This window comes from Panthera uncia, assembly GCF_023721935.1.
Source record: "Panthera uncia isolate 11264 chromosome A1 unlocalized genomic scaffold, Puncia_PCG_1.0 HiC_scaffold_17, whole genome shotgun sequence".
NCBI lineage: Eukaryota > Metazoa > Chordata > Mammalia > Carnivora > Felidae > Panthera > Panthera uncia.
In genome coordinates this window covers 99,464,420-99,474,563 of record NW_026057577.1, presented here as the reverse complement: position 1 = coordinate 99,474,563, position 10,144 = coordinate 99,464,420, and the positions used below count along the sequence as shown (strand labels likewise).

Here is a 10,144-nt window from a genome sequence, read left to right as displayed (position 1 = left end):
CCCAGTACACTCTGGAAGGATGTCCTGGTCAATCCGGTTGCCAGAGGAGACCTTACCCGGGACAGGGGGCGTGCAGCATTTAGTTCGACCTCCCCTTCATTGAAGACGCTTTAGAAAATTCTCCAATGAGAGACGCTTAGAGGAAGTAGGGCGTGGTCTCAAGGGCCGGAGAATTTGACTCTGATGGGAAGTGTGTGCTGATTGGCTAGACTTCTTCCTCCACAGACCAGCCCTCTTTGGACCGCTGGGGCCATCCATCAAAGGAACTACACCAATCAGGGGCGAAAATTTCCCCCTCCCCCTCCCGACTCGGGAAAGCCCCGCCCTCCAATATATTACGCCGGCAGTCAGGCGCGGCCCCTTCGGCTCCGAGCTGACTCTGTGGTGGGCAGTGTCGTCTGGGCGGCGCTGCGGAGACCTCCACCCAGGACGGCTCCCCCTCCCCGGGCCACTCACCTCTTACCCGCGAGTCCTCTCGCCTCGTGGGCTTGTCGGATCTGATATCCTGGGGTGAGGTGAGAGCAGGCCCGGGGAGGGAGGTTACCACCGAGGAGCCGCAGTCGCGGTCAAGGTGAGCTGGGACTTCGGGGTTGACTTCGTGGTGCAGCTAGGTAGCAGGGTTGGGGGCGTAGGGTGAGGGGTAAGTTCGGCCCGCGCCCTTTTTCTCAGTTAACTCTCCCGCTGCTGTAAGCAACAAGTCCAGGCTAGTTCGAGCTTGGAGGGGCGGGGCCAGACCCGACCTCCTGAGAAGTATTAACGCCAGGTTGGCTAGGCCCCAGGGACCAGCCCAGGGCTAAAAGAGCTGGACCCATAAAGTTAGTGGTTCCTCATCTGCGTCCGTCGCCCCACTTTAAAGATCCCCCTGCCTCCCTGTCTTTCAGTTGGTGTATGGGAGGAGCCCTGTATCCGGGGCTTAGTTGTGGCCAGGACATAGTAGCTGTGGAATACCGGCTTTTAAATTAATGAAACTCCTAAATTCATTTTGCAACTAAATTAGCCTCCTGCCCTCACTACGTGTTCCCATAGCACCCTTTAAGCTTCCTTTCCTGACACCAATAACAGTTATCAATTATTGAGCGCTGTGTGTTACGCACTGTGCAAAACTCTAGGTGAATCATCTTAATAGCCATTCAGAGACCAATATTGTTACCTCGTTTTACAGAGGTAGAAATAAGTTATTATTGTCCGTGTTTACTAGGTACTTACTATAGGTGCTAAGCACTATACCTAGGTGATTTCATTTTTCCACACAAGCCTGTGAGGTAGGTAATAATAGTCATACCCGCTTTACAGATGAGGCACTAGAGATTAAGTAAAATTAACATTAACAGTTCTTGTTGCTAATATGTAGCAGAATACATACTACCATCTAATTTCACTCTTGCAGCATCGATATTAATAGTTCTTTCTTGACAGTGAATGGCTTGAACAAGAATTTCTTGAAGGTTTGCACATTTTTTAAGGCACAGCTCCCACCCTGTAGAAAACTCACAATTTGGGATGTGACCAACTGGTGGGATGGGGTTGGGGGTAACAGATGGCACTTTGCAAGGACTTAGATTTCACTAGCAGCTTTGGGGGAGGGGAGACTTGAGTAAAAACTGCTTGGCTTTCTGTTGAAGGCAGGAAGGGCTTTTCTTAACACTCCTTTCTGTGCCTTGTTCTATATATAGATGATAGAGGTACTGACAACAACTGACTCTCAGAAACTGCTACACCAGCTGAATGCCCTGTTGGAACAGGAGTCGAGATGTCAGCCAAAGGTCTGCGGCTTGAGACTAATCGAATCTGCACACGATAATGGCCTCAGAATGACTGCAAGGCTAAGGGACTTTGAAGTAAAAGATCTTCTTAGTCTAACTCAGTTCTTTGGCTTCGACACGGAGACATTTTCTCTAGCTGTGAATTTACTGGACAGATTCCTGTCCAAAATGAAGGTATGTTTAAAGCTACATTACACAGAGTATTTCTTAATTTTGCTCAGTGTGTTTTGGAGATGGAATAGCTAGCTTTGGGCTGGTATTCATAAACTTGACCTTTTTATGTTCATCAAGTAGCCAAAACGTTGTGATGATTCTGTGTGCTACAGCATTGATGAGTACTCTTCCTTAGAATCAAGAGGAATGCATCATTAGATTTAACTTCTGACATTGAAAAACAACCTAATAAATAATTGCAGACTCTGCCAGTATGAGAGGTGGCTGTTGTTTTTTAAAAATTTTTGGTTGGGCATTTTCATTTATTTACTGTTGTTTTTAAATTTAAAGAAATTTGTTAGAGGCCGAATGCTAGATTGTGGTTAAGAATTAGAGGTTTGGGGCACTGGGGTGCCTCGGTAGGTTAAGCGTCCGACTCTTGATCTCAACTCAGGGCTTGATCTCAGGGTCAGGAGTTCATGCCCCAAGCTGGGCTCCATGCTGGGCGTGAAGCCTACTTAAGAGAGAGGTTTTTTGCTGTTTTTGTTGTTTTTGTTTTTTTGATGCTGTGAACCACCTGGTCAATAGAGTATCTTAATTTCTAGTCATATATAAAGTTCTAATTGTTTTAGCCCTAAACCTATTCAGATCTTGCTTATAATTGCCATTTCCAACATCAGTTTGCACACAGTAGGGAAGACAGTATCTTCTGAAGGAGGAACATTTATGTAATTATTTCCCTATACTGGATAAGTGGACATCCATGTAACTTTCAGAGCTTGCTTAACTGTTAAAAATATATCTGCCTTCTCTGTGCCCATGGTCATTAGTGAATGAGATGATACAGCCATTGGAATGACACTCATCTTTTAGTCCTTCACAACACATCATATACAGAAAGAACTCAGTGTTTGCTGAATTGGATGGTTCAAAAAACTTGCTCAGACAGACTAATTAAACTATTCTTTGGACACTACCTTTGAATCTATAAATGTTGCACAGATTAATAATACACATCTGTCCCTTAAAAATATTATCTTATGTGAGAATGTTTGTGCCAATAACTATTATACAATGCAAAGTATAATAAAATTAAACATCTAAAGAGGAATAAATATGTTAGAGGGGTTCCAAGAAAAGAAGGGTACAAACACTGGTACAAGCTTCTTAAAGTTTAGTTTAAGCTGGAATTTAGGATGGATAGAAGCTTGACACTGTTACATTGTAGGTATTCTGGAAAGAATAAATAAAAGACTGGGAGTGGGTAAAGCTTTAGAAGCAGAATAAACAGTGTGTGCTAAAGTATTTAAAAACTATTTTACACATTACATAAAGAAAACAGCCTGGAAAAACACATCATCCTAGAAAGAAATTTTGTGCATAAGCTGTAAAGGTGTTTCAGTCCTCACAGAAGCCTTTGACCAGTTGATTTATTTGGCCCAACTAGAACACAGTGCTGACAGTTCTACAGTGAGTTACAAAGGGGAAAAAAAAAAGTTTCATATGGGCTAAATCCAAACATTACACTGAAACTTAGTCCACTTTCTCCAAAATTGGTTCCAAGTGGGTACATAGCATTGACCGGCTGCAGTTGAAGTATGATTGGATATTGTTAGGTCCTTCACAGTTGAAAAATAAACCTCAAGGATACATTGTCATAATGATGGGTCTGAGTTCTATATTATCCTTTATGGTTTAATTGAAATAAGCTAAAGAAATGGGCTTACTGTCTTTTTAGGTACAGCCCAAACACCTTGGGTGTGTTGGGCTGAGCTGCTTCTATCTGGCTGTAAAATCAATAGAAGAGGAAAGGAATGTCCCATTGGCAACTGACTTGATCCGAATAAGCCAGTATAGGTTCACAGTTTCAGACTTGATGAGAATGGAAAAGATTGTATTGGAGAAGGTGTGTTGGAAAGTCAAAGCTACTACTGCCTTTCAATTTCTGCAACTCTACTATTCACTTATTCAAGAGAACTTGCCAGTTGAAAGGTATGTGACCTTTGTTTTGCCCAAAGATTTGGAAATCAAAATGGTGTTCTGGATGTTGCAAATAATCAGTATCTTGGGATAATTCTAATGAAAATAAGTAAAATGAGGGGGAAAAAAACTAAACAAAATGACACCTTCAGCACTTTCACTTCACTATCCAGCAGAAGCTGTCAACAGCTTCTTGAAGTCTGTGAAGGCCAATTCTTAGGATTAAAGGACATGTTTACATTTTTAAATTATATTTTCCATTTATAGACTAGTTAACTCATAGAACCTAGTAAGTAAGCATCTAACAGATTTATGGAAAAAGAACTTTAGTAGGTGTAGAAATAGATTAAAAAACTGGATAGTTGTGGCATAATACATTTTTCAAGAAGGGGGAACCAATTATTTAAAATTCATTTATGACATCTTTAAGAAGTTAATGCCATTGAAGGAATTCTTCAAATAATTTATTTTCTGTGGTAAGTGTGCATAAACTTTACTTTAAAATGACTTCAGTGTTCTAAAAATCTCTTGTGACTACATTTAAATTTTCTATATAAAATTAATCTCATTTTCTTTTTAAAGGAAGAATAGCCTTAATTTTGAAAGACTAGAAGCTCAGCTTAAGGCATGCCACTGCAGGATCATATTTTCTAAAGCAAAGGTAAATATTTTATATAAAGATTAAACCTACTTATATACATATTTTCTATTCAATACTTACTTTAAATTTTATCTTTTAGCCTTCTGTGTTGGCATTGTCTATCATTGCACTGGAGATCCAAGCACAGAAGTGTGTAGAGTTAACAGAAGGAATAGAATGTCTTCAGACACATTCCAAGGTATGTCAAGGTCATAGCCTAAATGGTGTTAACAGCTGTAAAAGAAACTAAACCACTTGTACTATCTCCTGAAGTAAAATGAGATGTCATGTGTCTGTTTGAAACGTAAGTAGCTTATCCTCAGATTTATTTGACAAGGAAAGACACATGTTAGGAAGATGACAATTATTGCTATAGTTAAATACTATAGGACTTTTTTATTGACTGATAATTTTTTTTTTTTTTTATGTACAGATAAGTGGCAGAGATTTGACCTTCTGGCAAGAGCTTGTATCCAAGTGTTTAACTGAATATTCATCAAACAAGTGTTCCAAACCAAATGTTCAAAAGTTGAAATGGATTGTTTCTGGACGTACAGCACGGCAATTGAAACATAGTTACTACAGAATAACCCACCTTCCAACAATTCCTGAAATGGTCCCTTAATTGGTAAATTTGGTTCATAGTTACTCTCCATACAGAGAAAATCTTCTAACGCTACAGTTTTATTCTAGAGTTGAGGAATTAAAATCTGAATTATTTTCAAAATAAACAATGGAATTAAAATAGCAATGGAGAAAATGACTTCACTGATCTAGTTAGCTAATATTTGAGGGCATGTACTAACTACATTTAAAATAGAATGCCCTGAGAGTAAGGAATTTATCCAATCATTGATATGTACATTGGCCACTTCATTAAATTAGCAGCATAGAAAATCACCTTAATAAGCTGAATTTTAAAAGAAGCACTAAGACAGTATTTTTCACCTATTTTGCTTTATGTAGACTCAAGTTCTTGCACATTTAAAGTTAACACAAGCCTGAGTAGGACAACAGGACCAAAAGTTTCAACCATAAATGAAGTAATTTGAGACTATTGACTTATAAACAAAATCAGTATGAACTTGGATGTTATTCTTAAAGTAAGTTATGGCAGATGGTCTCCACACTGGGTATCTGCAAATTGCCAGGGTGTCTCAGTGCTGTAGTTGTATACCATTGCTATAGCAGTTAGAACACTGGAAAATAGTTATATGCATAAAAAATGTAAACCTTGTCACTGATACGATACACATTGGTGCCATCTAAATTTACCTGAGTGGTGATTTCACTTTTTCCTATTCAAACTAAATATTAACACATCTACATATGACATGATTATAAATCTTCAATTGAACAGTTGATTTTTAATAGTTAATAATATTTATATTTTGCAGACTTCTAATAACTTGATTTTTTGTTTAAATAGGATTGTTACAATGACAATACTCCTCTGAAGCCTTTCTCCACAATCCTGAGCTATGGATTCCATAATGTTATAATGGATTTAAGCTGTGAAGCCTCAAAACATCACAACGAGATTAGCATTGATGTTTTCAGATTTGGGAAAACTACCTAATTAACATGTTGTAGTGGAATTATAATTAAATTTGAATTCATCTGTGAGGCATATAAATCAAAGCTAAGAGTATAAATGTGAAATGTTAATAACAGGCCTGGGAAGGTTAACTGTGAATCTTCATTTCAAACATTGATCCAACTTTGTAGATTGGGTCAGTATATTGTATTTAGGTGGTATTAAAAGTGGTAACCTAATTAAATTCTAAATTATGAGATATACGTCAAAACCAACAATTCACAAATGCACTTTTAAGGCATAATAAGGGTTACTGTTTTAGGCAGTGAAAATGGTTTCTTGGTACCTGTAGTGCAAACAGATAATCCAGAGATGTGGACTTTATTGCTACTTGGAAATCACATTTAAATTTGAGGGCATTTTATAAAAGCAAAACTACAGACCTAGTCATTTTGGCATATTAGGTTATCTTTAATATTTTTTCTAAAAAACAGGTAATATTTGTATCCATGACAAAACTTACACAATATCTACTGCCTCCGTCTAATCCCATCAAGAAAAACTGGTTTAATTGTGTAATTCAAAATAAATCAACTTCACTCCAAAAACTTGATTTAACACTCCGTAAGCTTCTACTAAGGGCTGTTTTTATAACAACTGCTATTCCAGGGGGTACTGGTTGGCTCATTCGGTTAAGCATCCAACTTTGGCTTAGGTCATGATCTCACAGTTCATGAGCCCTGCATTGTGCCCTCTGCTGTCAGTGCAGAGCCTGCTTTGGGTCCTCTGTCCCCCTCTCTCTCTGCCCCTCCAATGCTCGCACTCTCTCTCAAAAATAAACATTTAAAAAAAGAACTGCTGATTTAGAATTTTAAAAGGAAGAGAATATACTTTCACTAATTGTCCCTCTTGTGCCTAAAGGAAGTCATTAAAAAGGTAAGAGATGTCTTCATAATTATGAAGTTGCTAAGGTAGTATTCAGGATTTTCTATTAAGTCTATAAGGAGATCTATGGCATTAAAAGTGTTGTAAACAGTTACGCAGTGCAGTGAGTAGTAGCCTGAGTCCATCCAGAATGGCTCTACCCAAATTTGACATGTTATGGGTAAATGTGCCTGGAAAATAAACCAAAGAACCATAATATATCTTATAGTTTTGTAAACTGTGTTTTGTGGATAACCTCAGTTTTCCCAAAAGGCTCATCATTTCAATAATCTGACCTCATCAGTGATTAATTCTGAGTTGGCAAAGGCAGCCTAACCAACTACCATTATGTTTTGGTACTAAGGGATTTATCTTTCAATAAAGTTACTGACATGCATTCCTTTGCTGGGTAGTTTGTGTTTGTTTCTCTTCTGGTTTAACTATTTTGGCAATGTGATGCCAGAACCACAATAAAAAGCTATCTCCACTCAGTAAATTTAAATTTAGCAGGAAAGTAAGATGCACAGTAGCAGGAACAAAATCTCAATTAATAGTATGGCTTTAACCTAATTGTTGCTTTACTTGCTAATGGCTTTTTAGAAGACACAAGATTAGGACAAATATGTTTTAATATGCATTAAACATGTGGTGTTTATGCAACATTGGTTACTTCTCTCATGTAGATTCAGGACTACTGTGGATACCCTCAGTACAAATTCACCCTTATATTCAGCCCACTTGAAGTTCTGTACAAACTGTCTTACTTTAAAGGGCATTCCAGCAATTTGCTTGGTAATGACAGATTAACAACCAGGTGCTGTGTTAGCCTGCTTAGATCAATTGGTAATTTGAACTGAAACAACAGGATTTTGAAGCAATTAGGTTAATTAAGAAGACAATGTGAACATTGCAAGGAGTTACTGATACAAAAACTGTTATAAAGGAAAGTTCCTTTTGCACTTAGCTTAGACATACTTAATAACCCCTCTTTTCAGTGTTAGTTTTCAAAAGGGCACCTGAACCTTATGTATTTCAAATTATGTAACATACTATCTAAAAACACATTTCTGGGGGGCCTAGCTGGCTCTGTCTGTAGAGCATGTGACTCTTGATCTCTGGGTCTTAAGTTCAAACCCCATGTTGGGCACAGTACTTACTTAAAAATATAAAAACAGACATTGCTAGATCTAACATTTGTGATTAGCAATGATAGTTTTCTACTGTCAGGTACTACTGTCATGTTTCATATGAATCATCTCAATTCCTCCAAATTAAATGAGAGTATCCCAATTTACAAATGAACTGGAGCCACACAAAAGGTGAGCAATTAGCCCAAGGTCACATATCTGATATTTGGGAATGAGGATTTAAATCCAGGCAAAGGCCGTGCTCTTAACCACTGCACATTACCTCCCAAAATAGACAATTACATGGACTTATGAAATTGTGTACTTTACAACTGAAACTATTTTCTGGCCACATGAACTTCAGTGCCACCATCATGATCAGAAAATAATACTATGGAATTTGCTTTTCCTATTTTTACTAATGAAATGATTTTTATAAGATGTGTTATGGCTTACTAAGTTTAAAACCTGTAATTTTCATAAACCAAAATGAGTAAACATAAGCCAAATAAGCTTGATTTACAGATGTCAATTTAGGGCGGGGAGGAGGGCATCTGGCTCACTCAGTACAGCATGCAACTCTTGATCTTGGGGTCATGAGTCTCAGTCCCACACTGGGGGTAGAGAATCCGTAAAATAAAGAATGAATGAATGAATGAATGAATGAATAAAAACAGATATGCCAATTTTTTGTATCAATTTGACAAAATAGATTTTGGAGCAATTAAAATCAGGAATAAAATCTTTGTGTGCACCTGACATTAGAACTTAAAATACAAGAAGCCAAAACAGCATTGAAAAGAGAAATGGACAAAGCTTCAACTATATCTGGAGACTTAAACACTTACCAGTAATCTATAGAACTACTAGGAAATCAGCAAGAATATACAAAAACTGAGTAATACCAACAACTAACTGAATCCCTGACATAAAAAACTTTATCCTATAATAGCAGATTAAGTATTGTTTTCAAATAGACATGGAACATTCACCAAAACAAACCATATCCTGGGTCACAAAACAACCCTTAAGAAGTTTAAAATAACTAAAATTACAGACTGTGTTCTCTGATCATAAACTAGGAATTAATAACAGTAACAGGAAAATCTACGAACACCTGGAAACCAACAGACTTCTCAATAATTCATGGCTCTAAGGGGAAGTCTAAAGGGAGTAAAATATTTTGAACCCAATGAAAATATCAAAATGTATGAAATGTAGCTATACTAGTGCTTAGAGTAATTCGCATTCAAATTACTTTTATTAAGAAAAAAAAAAAAGGTCTCAATAACCTTCCACAGAAAGAAACTAGAAAAAGAGCAGAATAAACCCAAAGCAAGCAGATGGAAAATGGTCATAAAAAAAGGAGGGGCTAAAAAAAAAAAATCAATGAAATTGAAAACAATAAGGAATATCAACAAAACCAAAAACAAGTTCTTTGAATAAAGCAATAAAATTGACGAGTCTCTAGCAAGACTAACAAAAAAGACATAAATGACCAATCTCAGGCCTGAAAGAGGTACCACTATGTTAAAAGGACACTCAGGACCTAACACAAACAACTATGCACATCGAGTTATATGAATCAGTTCTTTGAAAGACACAAACTACCAGATCTAAACTAAAATAATGTAAACTAAAACTAGATAACCTGAGTAAGCTGTTTTTAAAAACTGAATTCAAACTTGGGTGGCTCAGTTGGTTAAGTGTCTGACTTTGGCTCAGGTCATGATCTCATAGTTTTGAGTTTGAGCCCTGCATCCGGCTCTGTGCAGACAGCTCAGAGAGCCTGGAGCCTGCTTTGGATTTTGTCTCCCTCTCGCTCCCTCCCCACTCGTGCTCTCTCTCTTTCTCCCTCTCTCTCTCTCAAAAATAAATGAACATTAAAAAAAATTAAAAACAAAAAATGAATTCAAGTGCCTGGCTGGCTCAGTTGGTAGAGCATGTGACTCTTGATCTTGGTTGGGGTCATGAGTTTGAGCCCCATGCTGGGTGCAAAGATTACCTAGAACAATTAAAA

At 37.6% G+C, this 10,144-nt stretch overlaps 1 protein-coding gene across 1 annotated transcript; it reads left to right on the top strand.

Moving 5' to 3' along the window:
• The first annotated feature begins 338 nt into the window (after nucleotides 1-338).
• On the top strand, nucleotides 339-7,394 carry CCNG1 (cyclin G1). Its single transcript, XM_049647824.1, has 7 exons — nucleotides 339-571; nucleotides 1,674-1,937; nucleotides 3,655-3,908; nucleotides 4,479-4,557; nucleotides 4,637-4,735; nucleotides 4,970-5,164; nucleotides 5,966-7,394. The coding sequence occupies exons 2-6, from the start codon at nucleotides 1,674-1,676 to the stop codon at nucleotides 5,159-5,161; spliced, it is 888 nt and encodes a 295-aa protein (XP_049503781.1). The 5' UTR covers nucleotides 339-571; the 3' UTR covers nucleotides 5,162-5,164; nucleotides 5,966-7,394.
• The last annotated feature ends 2,750 nt before the right edge of the window (nucleotides 7,395-10,144 follow it).

Excerpts from the sequence above, each read along its gene's own strand:
- CCNG1 (XM_049647824.1), top strand. The coding sequence starts at position 1,674 with ATGATAGAGGTACTGACAACAACTGACTCTCAGAAACTGCTACACCAG. Across the intron at positions 1,938-3,654 it reads GATTCCTGTCCAAAATGAAG|GTACAGCCCAAACACCTTGG; the intron begins GTATGTTTAAAG and ends CTGTCTTTTTAG. Across the intron at positions 4,558-4,636 it reads TCATATTTTCTAAAGCAAAG|CCTTCTGTGTTGGCATTGTC; the intron begins GTAAATATTTTA and ends TTTATCTTTTAG.